The sequence below is a fragment of the Mytilus trossulus genome, chromosome 1 (genome assembly GCF_036588685.1).
Source record: "Mytilus trossulus isolate FHL-02 chromosome 1, PNRI_Mtr1.1.1.hap1, whole genome shotgun sequence".
NCBI classification, from domain to species: Eukaryota; Metazoa; Mollusca; class Bivalvia; order Mytilida; family Mytilidae; genus Mytilus; species Mytilus trossulus.
In genome coordinates this window covers 108,843,844-108,862,106 of record NC_086373.1, presented here as the reverse complement: position 1 = coordinate 108,862,106, position 18,263 = coordinate 108,843,844, and the positions used below count along the sequence as shown (strand labels likewise).

General features: G+C 33.2%; 1 protein-coding gene across 1 annotated transcript; it reads right to left on the bottom strand.

Annotated features, from left to right (window-relative positions):
• Positions 1-4,969: 4,969 nt before the first annotated feature.
• Positions 4,970-14,151, bottom strand: LOC134697051 (uncharacterized). Its single transcript, XM_063559072.1, has 4 exons — positions 13,057-14,151; positions 11,396-11,560; positions 7,780-7,923; positions 4,970-6,786 (listed from the first exon to the last, which is right to left on the bottom strand). The coding sequence occupies exons 1-4, from the start codon at positions 13,940-13,942 to the stop codon at positions 6,212-6,214; spliced, it is 1,770 nt and encodes a 589-aa protein (XP_063415142.1). The 5' UTR covers positions 13,943-14,151; the 3' UTR covers positions 4,970-6,211.
• Between the last annotated feature and the right edge of the window lie 4,112 nt (positions 14,152-18,263).

Sequence of the window (18,263 nt, the reverse complement as noted above, 5' to 3'; positions counted from 1 at the left end):
GTTCATTATTATATTTGTCTCCAATAAAATTAAGATATGACAGTTCCCCTGTTACCATAAAGATAAATTTCAATGACTAATACAAAAAGGACAGCATCATTTCACTGTGCATTGTTTTCTTTTAAAATTTTCCCTCCTAACTTGCTTTTGATTATCTGTTAAAACAACGCATCTTATGAATCGTTTGTCAAATAATGATTGGCAGTCATTGCATCTTTAAGCAATAGGTCATGTGAATTATTAAAATCAATTTTCAAATTAAAATACAGAATCAATGGCAGGTTTTCGATTATTTTTCCTTGTGGTATTTCCTTATAGTAAGCGTGGGTAAACTGTATTTAAAATTTACGTTCAAACTGTTTACAAATAATATTTTTTATGAATGATATTTATTGCTTAGAACAGTCATATGTGGGTTAATAGATGTTGGTTCTTATTTTATAGTTTTCTTTACTTCAAATTGATTTGATAGAGCTTTCATTATAATTCTTTTCCTGGTTTACATTTAAATCATCTCTGTTGTCAGATGGGGACGGGAAAATTGTTTCTATGTAAAACATTCCAGAAGCGCTTGCATACGTAGTATATATTTCCAAGATGATATGATATTCCAGGGCGTTTATTTTCTATCAGGATTTCTTGATAGATGGTTGCGACTCACAAAAACGCTATTATATATCAAAATTTCAAAGAGGTTAAGTTGAAATCGGCCGTCATAAATTTTACGGAGGCAATCACGAGTTGGTAGACCGTTATGAAATGTCTGTTTCTCAGATGACGAAAGATATGTTCCAATTGTTGTAAGTACAATCCCGTCAACATTCCCCCGATTGTTACCTACATAATGCGACTTGTCACCGTGTTTATACTTGCATGAGCAACACGACGGTGCTACATGTAAAGCAAGATCTGCTCACCCTTCCGGAGAACTTGAGATCACATAAGTGTTTTGTCGGGTTCGTGTTACTCAGTCTTTGTTTTGTTTTTTGTGTTTTGTGTAATGTTATTACAGTTGGTTGGTTGACTGTTATGGAATAACAGTTTCACAGGTGAAATCGGATATGCTCCTTACGTCGTAACTACCATCCCCTTCCCTTTCACGAATGTGACCTACCGAATTGGACTATTTACCGGATGTGTTATCTCATAAGCAACACGACGGGTGCCACACGTGGAGCAGGATCTGCTAACCCTTCTGAAGCACATGAGATCCCCCCTAGTTTTTTGGTGGGATTCGTGTTGTTTATATTTTATTTTTCTATGTTATGTCATTTGTTCTATTATTTGTCTGTTTGTCTTTTTCATTTTTAGCCATAGCGTTGTCAGTTTATTCGATTTATGAGTTTAAATTTCGTCTCTCTTTATACGCATAAGGTTATATGAATTACTGACATCCAAGAATTAAAATTGCTACAATACTGATTATAATTATCAAAAGCGTATCAAAGATACCAGTCGTATAATTTACGCAATATGAGCGTTTGGTCTTCATAAAAACCTTAGTGACACTTGAATCAAAACAGTTGAGTACCAAGTTGAAGAACATTGTGGCTATACGGCTTTGAAATATTATGCAAAAAACACAGCAAATGTTATCTATTCCTGGGGTTTTAAAAACTATGTGTTTCAAACCTATAATGGTTTACTTTTTAAATTGTTATTTGGATGGAGAGTTGTCTCATTGGCACTCACACCACATCTTCCTATATCCATTTAAATAGTTATCAATAGTTATCAAAGGTAAACAGCTTATAATTTAAAACGCCAGACGCGCGTTTCGTCCACATAAGACTCATCAGTGACGTTCAGATCAAAAACTTATAAAGTCAAAGAAGCACAAAGTTGAAGAGACCCAAATTTCCAAAAAGTTATGCCAAATACAGCTAAAATAATCTATGCCTGGAATAATTATTAAAAATAATCAAAGGTTCCAGGATTATCTTTTAATACGCCAAACACGCGTTTCGAAGTTAGACATATAGCTCATTTATATAGATAACATATCAATGCTAAATCATGTAAACATAGAGTTTAACTACTGGATTACTGAAACCTCATCCAACAGTGCCATCATATCTTCATGTTCTAATAGATTAATTTAATTTATCAAAGCGACAATACACAATACTACATTATCATTGATGCAAAATTATATGCGTTGGTAAAGATATTAAGCAGATCTAACTCTATAAGTAGTGTGCGTACTTTTAATTTTTGAAATACTAAGGTCTGCTATCTCAGGAAAAGATTACATTAGCTGCATTTGGCAAACCTTTTAGGAATTTTTGCTCTTTAAATTCGTACTTTATTTGGCCTTTAAATAAAGGCAACAGTAGTATACCGCTGTTCGAAATTCATAAATCGATAGAGAAAAAACAAATCCGGGTTACAAACTAAAACTGAGGGAAACACATCAAAGAAAAGAGAACTACGACACAACAGAAACACATGTAACACACACAAAAACGAACTATTATATAACAATGACCATTTCCCTGACTTGGTACAGGGGATTTTAGAATAAAAATGGTGGGTTGAACCTGGTTTTGTGGCATGCAAAACCTCCCGCTTTAATGCCAATGTTAATTAACATTAAAATGATTATATCTAATGACAGGACTACAGTATAAATAAATGAAACAAAATATAGGACAGAGAAACAAATGAAAAATAGCCAACAAATGTACCAGTTTAAAAATTTTACATTTTTTTATTCGACCGTCACTGATGAGTCTTTTGTGGACGAAACGCGCGACTGGCGCAAATATAAAATGTTAGTCCTGGTATCTATGATGAGTTTTTTTTTTCTTCAACGTGCAGTCAACAAAGTCCCCTCACGGATTTGGCTATACTTTTTGGACCTTTTGGATTATAGCTCTTCATCTTTTACATAAGCTTTGGATTTCAAATATTTTGGCCACGAGCATCACTGAAGAGGCATGTATTGTCGAAATGCACATCTGGTGCAAGAAAATTACCGTTAATTTTATTAAACTTTTTAGGGAAATTACATCATATACATAAGTAAACAATTATAAAAATTATGCAAACTTCTTCAAATTTTCTACATTAACTCCCGATGAGAACAATAATTTGTTTTATGTCATTATCAATTGTCAAGGACAACTAAATAAAGATTGTTTCGTTTTCCGAATAAACTGGGCGTTTTAAAAATCCTCCAGCCGGGGCAGAATAGATCAATTGTAAAAAAAAAGACTCAGTCTGCAAAATATATATAAAAATTTGTAAGGGTTCCGCGGAACCCAGTGTCTCGCCTATTTTTGCTGTAAATCGCAGGCTCAACAACAATGAGGAAAAAAATCAATAAAAATATTCAACTTGTTACTATTTTATGAATGTTAGAAAATCTAAGTCCATTTAAAAGTAAATTACAGAAAAAACAGAGTAATCTTTTTACAAACTTTACTTCTGGATACAATCTTATGATCATAAATAAGGTTATGTCCAAGTTTGGTACAAACACAGGATAGTTTAAGAAAGTTATTTAAATTTTAAAAACTTTAACCACAGAGTGAATGTAATGGTTCCCTGCAGAAAAACTAAGTCCATTTAAAAGTTAAATACGGAAAAAATGGAATTTTATTTTTACAAAATTTACTTCTGGATATTATCTTATGATCATAAACAAGCTTCTGTCCAAGTTTGGTACAAACCCAGGATAGTTTGAGAAAGTTATTAAAATTCTAAAAACTTTAACCACAGAGTGAATGTTTTGTTTCCCCGCAGAAAAAACTAAGTCCATTTGTAGTAAAATACGGAAAAAATGGAATTTTATTTTTTCAAAATTTACTTCTGGATACTATCTTATGATCATAAACAAGCTTCTGTCAAAGTTTGGTAGAAATCCAGTATAGTTTAAGAAAGTTATTAAAATTTCAAAAACTTTAACCACAGAGTGAATATTTGTTGACGCCGCCGACGACGGAATGTAGGATCGCTTAGTCTCGCTTTTTCGACTAAAGTCGAAGGCTCGACAAAAAACACAAACTGAGAAAATTAATCCTTGCAGATATTTTTCATACTTTTTGAAATCTATCACATTTATTCGAAGCAATCCTGTTTACTACAGTTAATTGTACTTCTGCTTATTAATGCTATTTCTTTTCACAACATGATTGTCTACGTTTGTTATAACTGTGCGTATTGAACGTTTTTCGGTCCAAAAAATAAATCATCAAAGAAACTAACAACATTTAATAGAAAACGGACCAAATTAAATGAAGGTGCATAGTATGTAAAGGATCACTCTTATTCAAAAAATGCACACTATTAACAAAAGAGAGTTAACTCAATTTTTAAAATTGACATTCTTGCACAAAAAGATTACCTAACGTTAAGTTGAAAGAGTGGAGGTAGAGGGGAGGTAACACACATTTAATTGGTTCAAATCTGAAACATTTTTGAGAGGGGCGTGTACTGACTTGATTTGTCTTCAGTTTGCTAGTTAACTAAGGTTCGGTTGCATTTTTTATCTGTTCGCATTCTTTCGTTTTTGCCAATGCTTTGTCATTTTTTTTTCGATTTTTGAGCGTCCCCTTTATATTTTCAATCGTTTTTTTCTCTTTTTTTCCCACAATAGATATAGTAAGATGTGAGTGCCAATGAGACAACTCTCCATCCAAATAACAATTTATAAAAAATTAAACCATTATAGGTCAATGTACGGCCTTCAACACGGAGCTTTGCCTCACACCGAACAACAAGCTATAATGGGCCCCAAAATTACTAGTGAAAAACCATTCAAATGGGAAAACCAACGGTCTAATCTATATAAAAAAAAAACGAGAAACACGTATATATTCATAAATAAACGACAACACATATTTTAAGCATAATAACAATTCTAGAGACTTGATATTGCCGAAATCGAATGGGTTTTAGTAATTACAAAGCCATACGTCAAGTTTTAAACCACTATTTTTCTTAAAATATCTTATACTGTCAGATATATGGCAGTTGTTATCAAATAGACCATTTCTATGTATGCGTTTAGAAATCTGATCTTTAATTGTATCAATGTTGTACAAGTTTACATGTGACGTCATTTTTGTGGCGTTGATTGAGTCGTGTGACAGAAAGATCGTAGTTCTGTTGTAACGTTTTTGTGCTGTCTTATGTTGTTTAACGTGTTCGTTTTTATTCTGCGGTTTGCTTTTTGTTCATGAATTTATGAGTTTTGAACAGCGGTATACTACTGTAGCCTTTATTTGCATGTCGAAATGTACAAAATGTACTATTGTATTGTTTATTTGTGTATTTCTCTGCTCTGAATGTTCCTGCATTTATTTGTACTGTATTCCTGTCACGTAATGTTGTCATTATAGTGTTTAATATTGAAATAAAAGCGCGTTCAACTCACCATTTTTTCTTAAAATGTCATGTATCAGGTAAGGAAAAATGACAGTTGTTATCTTATAGTTCGTGTCATTGTGTGGTGCTTTGTCGTTTATTTTTTTATTGCATAGTGTTTCGGTAGTTTCTTTGTTTTAAAAACTGTGATAGTGATGTGTTTTCCTCAGTTTTAATTCGAACCCGCATTTATTTTTCTAAATAGATTTATGACTTTCGAACAGTGGTACACTACTGTTGTCTTTATTTCTTTGGTTCAGTTGATATCCTCTTACAGTAATTGTGTGTTTCTCATTTAATTTATGACACAGATTTGTTTTCGTTTAATAGATTTATGACTATAGAACAACTGTATACTTCTGTTGCTTTTTTCATGCTATACCAAAGTTTATCTAGGAAGTTTTTCATGATTCTTTTAAATGTTCCTTTTGTTGTTCAGTTCTATTTTTATTATGTGAATAAAGGCTAAATATTATTTACGTTACTTGCATTAAGTTACAAGTATAGCAAAATCACAGATAAATTCACCCGCCAGCACATGCACATATGATGGTTACACTATTTCTTGCAGTATCAATCATCCTTCAAGTAACGATCATTCGATGAATAAACAATTCACAATATGTTAACAAAAAAAATCATCATTGATAAATCTACACAGTAGCTTTTCTTCCAAATCGCTCATACGGTACCTGTATTTTATAAACTTCGGTGAAAAACGTTCTACGATACTACCTTCATCAGCTTGATAAAAGATTTTTTATTAAATCCGTCGTTGAAAACACTTCTGGTACATACAGTTCAGTATATACTATTATCCGTCTTAATCCGACTCCTCTGTTTAGCATTTTATTTCCACATGATCTATGTCAATTTCAATTTGAACTTCACTTGAATTATCATTGTCATCATCATTTCTACATTCATCCTGATCGTCACAATAGCTATGGTAGGACCCAGAGTCCCGAATTTCTACCAGTGGATTTTTCTCTGGTTTCACGAATTTAGTTATATTAGATACGGAGACAATATCTTGACTGCCTTTATCACTGAGTCTAAACGAAGAAATACTGTCTGATAAACTATGAGGTGAGAAAGATGACTGTTTATGTTTCTTTGGTAATGATAAATGTAGTTGTTTCCAGAACTGGTCTAAAGCTTTGGAATTATTTTCACCTGGCCATTTAATGTAAGTTACAGATTCTATAATTATTTTCAGATTTTCGTCCATTTCATGCTCCAAATGATTGATGTCTTCCAGAAGTACTGGGATTATCTTATGTTTCCTTTTTAACATTTCAGTCTGGGCTACTTGGTACTCAAACCGTGTGAAGTCGCTCTGTATGTATTGTTGACTGACCACGATAATTGTACGGCGGCTGTTGTTTATGGCCCATATTATGTTGTTGGCTATTGCTGTAAAATGGGAATTTATGATTAATAAAATATCAATGCAGTGTCCATTAAAGGATATGTGGTGTATAATTCATTTAAATTGCAATACAAAGACAACAATATAAAAAATTGTCTGTAACATTTGGTTTGGGCTGATAAATGTGGATTTAAAGTACCGCACGACATTCTATATAAATGATTACCTTTAATTTCTTTTAACTTTTGATACCTCCGAGTATATGCTTAATTACTTATGGTTTAAATTGTATGCTACATAATCTTTGAAGAGAAGTGCCTTCAGTCGTCTCTTAAAACACCTGCAGGTGACCCAAACCAGAGTAGTGGTGTGTAAATTTTTCAAATATACATGCCCTTAAACATTTAACTATTTCATTATAGTGTCATCAAAGAAGTATATACTAGCACTTACTTCTGTCAGGTACATAGTTCACTTACTCTTACAGAATCTATAGGTATATAATTCCTAAAATCTCAAAAAGTTAATACTCACCATAACCACGTCAATAGTTCTTAAGGCTTAAAAGACCAAGATTCATCAGCATCACCGTATTTCTTGGATTTAAGAGGTCAATATTCAACAACAACAATTCTATGATTCCTGAAATCTCAAAAGGCCAATACTCAAGATAATCACGTGTATAGTTATAAGGGTTTAATAGTCCAATATTCACCAGCCTCACGTATATAAAGTCTATAAGGTCAATACATACCGTCACTCACCAGGAGAGTAAAAGAAAAGAGGGACGAAAGATACCAAAGGGATAGTCATAAATTCATAAATCTAAAACAAACTGAAAACGCCATGGCTAAAAATGAAAAAGACAAACAGAAAAACAACAGTTCACATGACACAACATAGAAAACTAAAGAATAAACAACACGAACCCCACCAAAAACTGGGGGTGATCTCAGGTGCTCCAGAAGGGTAAGCAGATCCTGCTCCACATGTGGCACCCGTCGTGTTGCGTAAAACAGTGTAAATGTAATACTTACTATCCCCGGGTACAAAGTCTCTGTAATGTAAACAAAGTTTAAATCCCATCTCTTTTTCCAACTTAGGGTAAAGTCGTTTATAGACAAACTCTTCATCTGCTTCTGACGATCTGTATGATACGAAGGCATCAAACTCCTTATCATCTGAAAGAATACACCGTATAACATTACTTCTGACGATCTGTATGACAAGAAAGAAACAAGCTCCCTATCATCTGAAAGAATACACCGTATAACATTACTTCTGACGATCTGTATGACAAGAAAGAAACAAGCTCCCTATCATCTGAAAGAATACACCGTATAACATTACTTCCGACGATCTGTACGACAAGAAAGAATCAAACTCCTTATCATCTGAAAGAATACACCGTATAACATTACTTCTGACGATCTGTATGATACGAAGGCATCAAACTCCTTATCATCTGAAAGAATACACCGAATAACATTACTTCCGACGATCCGTATGATACGAAGGCATCAAACTCCCTATCAACTGAAAGATTACACCGAATAACATTACTTCCGACGATCTGTATGACAAGAAAGAAACAAACTTCCTATCATCTGAAAGAATACACCGTATAACATTACTTCTGACGATCTGTATGACAAGAAAGAAACAAGCTCCCTATCATCTGAAAGAATACACCGTATAACATTACTTCCGACGATCTGTATGACAAGGAAGAAACAAACTCCTTATCATCTGAAAGAATACACCGTATAACATTACTTCTGACGATCTGTATGATACGAAGGCATCAAACTCCTTATCATCTGAAAGAATACACCGAATAACATTACTTCCGACGATCCGTATGATACGAAGGCATCAAACTCCCTATCAACTGAAAGAATACACCGAATAACATTACTTCCGACGATCTGTATGACAAGAAAGAAACAAACTCCCTATCATCTGAAAGAATACACCGTATAACATTACTTCTGACGATCTGTATGACAAGAAAGAAACAAACTCCCTATCATCTGAAAGAATACACCGTTTTACATTACTTCCGACGATCTGTATGACAAGAAAGAAACAAACTCCCTATCATCTGAAAGAATACACCGTATAACATTACTTCCGACGATCTGTATGACAAGGAAGAAACAAACTCCCTATCATCTGAAAGAATACACCGTTTTACATTACTTCCGACGATCTGTATGACAAGAAAGAAACAAACTCCCTATCATCTGAAAGAATACACCGTATAACATTACTTCTGACGATCTGTATGATACGAAGGCATCAAACTCCTTATCATCTGAAAGAATACACCGTATAACATTACTTCCGACGATCTGTATGACAAGGAAGAAACAAACTCCCTATCATCTGAAAGAATACACCGTATAACATTACTTCTGAAGATCTGTATGATACGAAGGCATCAAACTCCTTATCATCTGAAAGAATACACCGTATAACATTACTTCTGACGATCCGTATGATACGAAGGCATCAAACTCCTTATCATCTGAAAGAATACACCGTATAATATTACTTCCGTCGATCTGTATGACAAGAAAGAATCAAACTCCCTATCATCTGAAAATGATAAACAATATAACATTTACTTCTAAGGATCTGTATGTATCAAAGTCCGTATCATCTGAAATGATATACACAATAACAATCATCAGGCTCACATACATTATCTAGCTTATTCGGTACTCAAGCGCTTGCAGCGGATACTCAGGCTTTGTAAAACGTCATTAGTTTCTTAGTAGAAAGTTTAGAACCAAAAGTCAAAGAACGTCGCGTCCTTTTTCTTAAAAAAAAGTTCATCGGAAGGTAGCAAGACCTTGTTGATAAATTTTCCGTATCAACTTCACGAATAGTAAATAGTACATGATGCTATTGAAGTATAGGTTCTGAGTACTGATATTTTTTATCATCTAAAATAACGTGTTATATTATTGGTTATATCCATTTGACTGTGCTCTGTACTTGAACATCTCGTCATTGTATAATTGTGATATGTTAAATTTTTGTATTCTTTTCTTTCATTTTTACTAATTGCTTTGTCTTTATGCCTTGTTGTATTTTTTGTTACATATTTCCTTTTTTTTTTATAGTAATTAAGATATAACACAATGTTGACTTTTGCACCAAAGTTTTTGCCTAGTATGTTTGTTTGTTTTGTCAATATAATGGAATTTTATGCGACTGTCATACAAGTGAGAGATTTAGGTAGATATAAAACCAAGTTAAATGCACCATTTTCTACATACGAAAATGCCCGTACCAAGTCAGGAATATGACAATTGTTATCCATTCGTTTGAGGTATTTGGGCTTTTGATTTTTCCATTTGGTATGGGGATTTCTGTTTTGAATTTTTCTCGGCGTTCGGCTGTTTTATGATTTTACTTTTTTTCTCTCAGTCTGAAAAATACTAATCAGCACACATCAGAACGTCATAAATGGTCTGAGAAAAAAAACGAACTTGTGCATTGTCAAAATATAAATACGTTTACTATATCAACAGTAATAGAATAAAGAACCATTAGGTTTTAGAATTTGTGTAAAACAATACATATTTATTTATGTTTTGATTTATCAAAAACAAATATGGTGGTAGTACCTAGTTTGACAATTTTATCCTCAATATAGCAGTAACAATACAATAAACTATTTTCGGTAGAGGACACATATAGATTATCAGCAAAATTATGAAGCTATAGCAAGTTTGGCTTCGTATTTTGAATTAATTGTAGTTTAATGTTAGAAACTTACCAATATTTGGTGTTAGTAAATTGACGGGAAATCAAATTAAAATATTGTGTATCGAATAAATGTAGGTATATTACAACTAAAATAGATATAGGAAGATGTGGTGCGAGTGCCAATGAGACTCTTTTCGATATTGCATGTAATGCATTAATTCAGCAACTGTAATTTGTAATTTTAATATACATGTTTACATTGAAGATGCAAAATATAAATATTAGGTTTGAAGTTAAAATTCAGCTTTTCAGCACTCACCCACTATCTACCTTTATGTTAAAATATTTATTGATTTTATAATAGAGGTTCAGAGATGACAATCTGTATAAGTCATCTTTAAAAATATTGCCTGTAATATTTAGTAAAATAATATATATGTAAGAATATAAAACCGAGAAGATGTGTTGTGATTACAAATGAGAAAAATATCCATTGAGTAAAGTCACTTTGAATTTCACAGTTTAAAGTGTTGATTTTATACATATACGTGTTGAACAGTTTTACTGTAAACTATAAACATTCTGGATTGTATGCTCTCAGACATTTCATGATTCGTATCTATTATCTCTTGGGGAATATATGCTTTCAAAATTTCGCTATTTATATTTATTTTTGACTTAAGAGTGTTGGTGACGATTGATTACACCTGCTTATGGTTCTTCCTGAATCACTTGCAATGCGCATGGTATTCACATCATAATAAGATTAATAAAGCTGATTGCATATAAAACCTTTGATAGAAAAATTAAGATATTAAGATTTTTTAAGATATTTTTTTATTCTAATTAAAGGCACCATGAAGAGCAAAGTAATTTACTACAATGACTTTGTTAAAAGTGTTTAATATAAAAAAAAAAAAAAAAAATACTTACCACCGTCTTCAAACGGTTGAAATCTGTGAACAATTTTCATAATCATGAGAACTCTATGCCTCCACATACAATACAGAATCGCACCAACTATGGCAAAGAGAAAAAATACCACAATAACAGATCCAACAATAACCCACCATGTCCAAGAAGTGTCTACTGGTAATTCTTAAATAGAAAAGAGTTTTAAATCTTAAATGATTAACAACCAGCATCATATTTTTAATAATAAACGATAAATTTTTCTACTAATTATGAAAAGTTCCCAAATTTAAAATTGTGACCGACTAGTTTAAGAAATCGTTTGATAGTTGTTCTTTGTTAAGTGACACACTCTGTTTTATACCAGTTTAGAACTAATTGTCAATTGCATTAATTTATCTCAGACTTTTCATTTGAATTTACTGATCGAGAAAGCCGGCATAATACTTTTATGAAGACTATCAGTAATCACTGAGTTTGAATCTCCCTCTTGTATATGTCGCCTCTCCTTTGCCACAATTCATAAAATATTATATATAAAGTATCAATAAAAGTGTATCATACTTTAAATGTCGATTAAAATACACAAAGTGTAGTTACATCTACGCGATGGTATGTTTGTTTATAAGTTGCTACTCAGCTAAACCCGTTATGCACCTCTTATAAATATATACATTAAAATCGAAAATTATTCAGCAGAGCATTAACACCTTTACATTAAGTGATTACGCTGAAAACTGCGAGACGATTTCAAATGGGCTATGGTTTAATGTAATCGAACAATAGAGATCCGGGTACATGTTTGTCCAGTTTTATTATTTACATGGATGACTGGTACTTTTATATCCGGGTACTTGTTTGTCCAGTTTTTTAAACCATTTTCCCATAATATCATGTTTAAGTATGATAGATTTCATTAAAGAGCGTCATTTCCGATTGTATAAATACAGCGTGTGTATAATTCAAAAGAACAGAGATGGGATTGACAATTTTATTATGAAGATATTACATTTAATGTCTTTCATTCTTAATTTTTATTTTCATATTTTATTTTTCTCGAATGTTGAAGGTAAAATTGATATTTAAAAGGAAAAGGTATTCAGTACATTTCCGATAAGAGCTGTTGACAGCCATTATTTTATTATAAAGACATTTTGCATTCCGTAAAAAGCGTTACCTTTTGTATGTGGTCAATCTAACACTTTTTTGTTTGTTTGTTTGTTTGTTGTTAGTACTGTTTTGTTTTTCGGTGAGAGGGGGTATCAAAGGTACTCGAAGGTATCAGGATTATAATTTAATACGCCAGACGCGCGTTTCGTCTACATATTAGACTCACCGGTGACACTCAGATTAAAAAAGTTATGATGCCAAACAATCACAAAGTTGAAGAGCATTGTGACCTAAAATTCCAAAAAGTTCTGCCAAATACGGCTAATGTAATCTATTTCTGGGATAAGAAAATCTTTAGTTTTTCGAAAAATTCTGGTATACATTGGAGATGGGTACTGTATGACTCAAGACTCCACGCAATTCCGCATCTTGTTTTCGTGATACGACTTTAGTCTTAATAGTTTTACCAAACGTTGCAATGAATGCTTGAAGAAGCATAAGCCTTAGTAAGCATGACAATCGCAGTGTCCTTAAACTCTTCCTATAGCATGTAGTATTATAAACTAACTTACTGACTGGTCTCATCCTTTCACAATGTTTCCCGGTGTAGTCATGGTTACAATCACAGTACTCATAGCCAGTCTCATTCAGACGACAAGCACCATAGGGTGGACTGCAATCTCGACAACACTTCTTTTCACATTGGCCTCCATAACTACCAGGATCACACGTACAATTCATTTCTATTTGTGTAGCTAAGTATATCGCATTACACACTCCAAAATCACATCTGAACCCATTAGGCATACATTCCCTTTCACGAATAGTTCTTGCGACATAAAGATGAGAACATACATTCCTAGCTTGGCTATCGAGAGATGTATTAATTGTTGTACCGTCAACACCAACAGTATTGGTTGTGATGTCGTTTATAGTTTTGTTTGTAATTGCACACGATGATTGTCCGTTATTGTACACACATGCTTTTGGCGGGAAACAAAATCGCGGGCACTGCTTTCCGCATCGATTACCAGCCCACTGACTATCACATATACAACGTCCTTGTTTACACACACCATGTTCACATCCAGAATTGTTAACACAGTAAACATTGGATGGTAAAACTGTTGTTCCATTGTCCATATTAGACGTCTGGTAGGTTTCAATTGACGTTGCGTCAGTTGTGAAATTACTTGACTCCTCTTCACAACGGTAAATGCCATTTCGAAATACACAAAGTTCACCGTCCACACATTTGCACTCAGAGGTTTCACAAAAAGGTTGTTTCCATCCAGAATCGCAAACACAGTAATATCGTGATTTGTCGCAGTACCCATGAACACAAACAAATCCTGGTGCACATGTTCTTTCGTCTAGAGTTCTCATCTCGCCTTCGACCCCCATGAAACAGTATGACATAAAGAGTAAAAACAAGACTACAAATTCATTACAAGTCATGATTACAAACGATGAAAATTTTAAATGCCCAAAACTTTCAAACTTGAGTTACATTATACATTATCGGCCTACATATATGTATAGATGTAGATCTATATACTTCTACATCATTACACATTATTTGTTTTTATAACAGAGAGTTTTGTCTCCATACTGTACGTTGTTAAACAACCTAAAGGTGAAATGTATTCATGCTTAAAAAGTTTTATCTGAAATGAAGCAAAAATTTGTCAGTTCGATACAGATTTGTTTGTAACAAATTTTACTGCAGATATTATAAAGAATTCCCGTAAACTCAAATAATTAAATGACGAATAAATAACATAAAGAAAAGTTAATCGGGGCTTATTTAGACTTTTTATCATTTATTACACGTGGAAATGTTATATTTATTATATCCGATCAAAGAGTTAAGTATGCATCTATACTGTGAAGCACGTGTTACAGATGGAAATAAGTCAGACCATTAATGTATATGGTAAAGTCAAACAGCTTTACATGATACGAATTATGACCGATTGTACTTTACGGCAGATCATTGTAAATAAAAATAGTGTTATGAAAGCGTTGGATGTTGCTCTGATGGGCTCTACTTCCGGGATAATGTTGTCCCACTAATATAAAACAGTCAATATATATTTGTGTTATGTAGAATCATACCATGTGCGGCCATAACGCAGACTAATTAATGGATGTTCATATATTTCTATTGTACGTATGAACCAACAGCCAGGTGTAGCGTGTTTTTACTTCGGTACCATAAGGCATTAGCCTGTTGTGACTTCGATACTTATGTGTAATTAAAATGCAATAAATATTGATTACATGCTTTAATAGACTATAAAATAAAGCTAACATCAATATATTTTGTATTTATACATTTGCTCAATTAGATAATTAAACTTTCGATTATAAATAAAAAGTATATGTTTATAAAACCCAAAACCACAAAACTAGTGGAGCAAAAGCAAATATATGTTAATAAAAAGTCATATGAAACCTCAGTCAAATCCAAAAAATACATAGATATGTTTTTAATAACTGAATGGGTAGTTTTCATTATACACCTTATGTACATATACTTTTTAAATTGTTATTTGGATGGAGAGTTGTCTCATTGGCACTCACACCACATCTTCCTATATCTATATACTTTTTTCTGAGGAAAATTCTTTAATTTGTCTACATTTAGAAGAAGTTTATTTATTTTTAATTGCTTGCTTCCAGGAGGCAATTCGCCGACATATTTTCCGTATGCATAGTGACCTTAGCGTGACCCTCCTCGTAAAAATCCGGCAATCGCAATACGCATGGATTTGTCATTAAAATAAACAATTATATGATTGTACATATTACACGTGCTTAATACCTATGCTTTTAGATGGTTGTTTACTATAATGTGACAATCGGTAAACTCCGGCTTCAAAACATGATATATACCTGCTTTGGTTCGAGAATTGGATAAACATTATTTTATACCAGTCACTCGTTTCATATGACTTTAATGCTGCTATCTACTTTGAATCAGCTGTTTCTTACAAACTGTTTTTTAGTGTAACTCAAACTTTTTCAAACGATGCATGGTACTAACAATGACCACTGCCCTTTCCACGATCTTGATATCTATATCATTAACGCGAAGCTTAAAACAAAAATTTATGACAAAAGAGAGGATTTTTCATTTCCTATCGTTAATTATCCATTTTTAGATGGTGACGTTCCCTTGTCACCATCTTGTGGTGTTTATATATCTTAACTTGTACGATTCGCTCGTGTATGTAACAACGTATTAGATTTTAAATGTATGTATTACTGAAAAAATTATTGCACCAGGGTTTTCGATATCACAAACTGGTCAAAAAATTTACCAAATTTTATCACCGGTATAAGGAAATAGTTCGTAAATATAACTCAACATGCAGACATCTTATACGTTCAGGTATTTCACATCCAATCTTTTATGGTAATATTCTTTACAAAGCGCAAAAATGACAGTATTCACCTCAAAAGCTTACAAAACCTTTAAACAGACCTTAAGAAGGGATAAAGTTACGATACTGTTGTCAGGTCATTAAAGATTGCATATTTTGGCTTTAATATTGATTCACTTATAGGGTCTTTGCATCGGAACTAAACACATTTATATATATTTTTTTTAAACAGTTGTTGGCATGACACGGGTTATGTTCTTCTCATATATTTCATGATAGTATGTATGATATTATAGGAAGAATTGTGCCTGATATTATATGATGAAGACATAATCTTTCAATCATTTTAATTGAGGTCTGGAGCTGGCATGTCAGTTAACTGCTAGTAGTCTGTTGTTATTTATGTATTATTGTCATTTTATTTATTTTCTTTTGTTACATCTTTTGACATCAGACTCGGACTTCTCTTGAGCTGAATTTTAATGTGCCTATTGTTATGCGTTTACTTTTCAATATTGGCTTGATGTATAGGGGGAGGGTTGAGATCTCATAAACATGTTTAACCCCGCCGCAATTTTGCGCCTGTCCCAAGTCAGGAGCCTCTGGCCTTTGTAAGTCTTGTATGATTTTGAATTTTAGTTTCTTGTGTATAATTCGGAGTCTAGTATGACGTCCATTATCACTGTACTAGTATACATATTTTTACGGGCCAACTGAAGAACACCTACGGGTGCGGGAATTCTCGCTAAATTGAAGACCCATTGGTTGCCTTCGGCTGTTGTCTGCTCTATGGTCGTGTTGATGTCGCTTTGATGCTCTTCAACTTTGTATTTGTTTGGCTTTTTAACTATTTCGATCTGAGCGTCACTGATGAGTCTTATGCAGACGAAACGCGCGTCTGGCGTATAAAATTATAACCCTGGTACTTTTGATAACTATTTACACCACTGGGTCGATGCCACTGCTGGTGGACGTTTCGTCCCCGAGGGTATCACCAGCCCAGTAGTCAGTACTTCGGTGATGACATGAATATCAATTATATGGTCATTTTTATAAATTTTCTGTTTACAAAACTTTGAATTTTTCGAAAAACTAAGAATTTTCTTACCCCAGGAGTAGATTACCTTAGCCATATTTGGCACAACTTTTTGGAATTTTGGGTCCTCAATGCTCTTCAACTTTGTTATTGTTTGGCTTTTTAACTATTTCGATCTGAGCGTCACTGGTGAGTCTTATGTAGACGAAACGCGCGTCTGGCGTATAAAATTATAACCCTGGTAACTATTTGACACATTCCCCATTTCCTTTCAGAATTTGGTGGTTGCCAATGAGACCATAAATGAGCAAGGTATTATTCATGAGGTATTTTTTTTAATCTAGGTCCCAAACTGTAAGGTGAGTTTATCCAGTAAAATTGAGAATGGAAATGGGGAATGTATCAAAGAGACAACAACCCGACCATAAAAAAAAACAACAACAGAAGGTCAACAACAGGTCTTCGATGTAACGAGAAATTCCCGCACCCGGAGGCGTCCTTCAGCTGGCCCCTAAACAATTCTAGGATACAACATGCATGTCAAACATAAACAGTGTTTTCAATAATAATTCGAAAAAAGAACAACCGTGTAAACAAAGTGGAGAAAACAAAACTGAATAAACTACAGACTTATTTAGTTATGATCGAATTGCAGGCTTATTAGTAATTATCGATACACTGACTTATTTCGTTATTATCGAACTAAAGGCTTATATTATTCAGTTATCAAATTACAGGCTTATTAAGATATTATTCAGTTATCAAATTACAGGCTTATTAAGATATCATCCATATATAAAATCTAACCCGCATAATCAGCTATAAAAGGTTCCAAAATGACATAAGTAAATAATTTCAAACGAGAAAAATAACGACCTAATTTTTATACAAAATAATAAACGAAAACAAACAAATATGTTACACAGCAACAAACGACAACACCTGTATTGTAGGCTCCTGACTTAAACTCGTTAGAAAGCGCCAACCCTCCCTAGCCTAGGACAGTGGTGTAACAGTACACCATAAAAACAAACTATAAAAAGCCTTTGAAATAGGCTTATTTATCAGATGGATACAAATTGAAATTGACGTAGACGGGAACTTGTAAACACATCCCAACAACAAAATGAAACTTATTACAGATCGGAAAGAACTGGCAGTTACTGACAGCTAGTTCATTTAGTCATTGGCTAACAACAGACTTATTTAGTTATTTGCTAACAACAAGCTTATTAAGTTATTGGCTAACAACAGACTCATTCGGTAATTGGCGAACAACATACTTATTTAGTTATTGGATAACAACAGGCTTATTTAGTTATTGGCTAACAACAGGCTTTTTAGTTATTGGTTA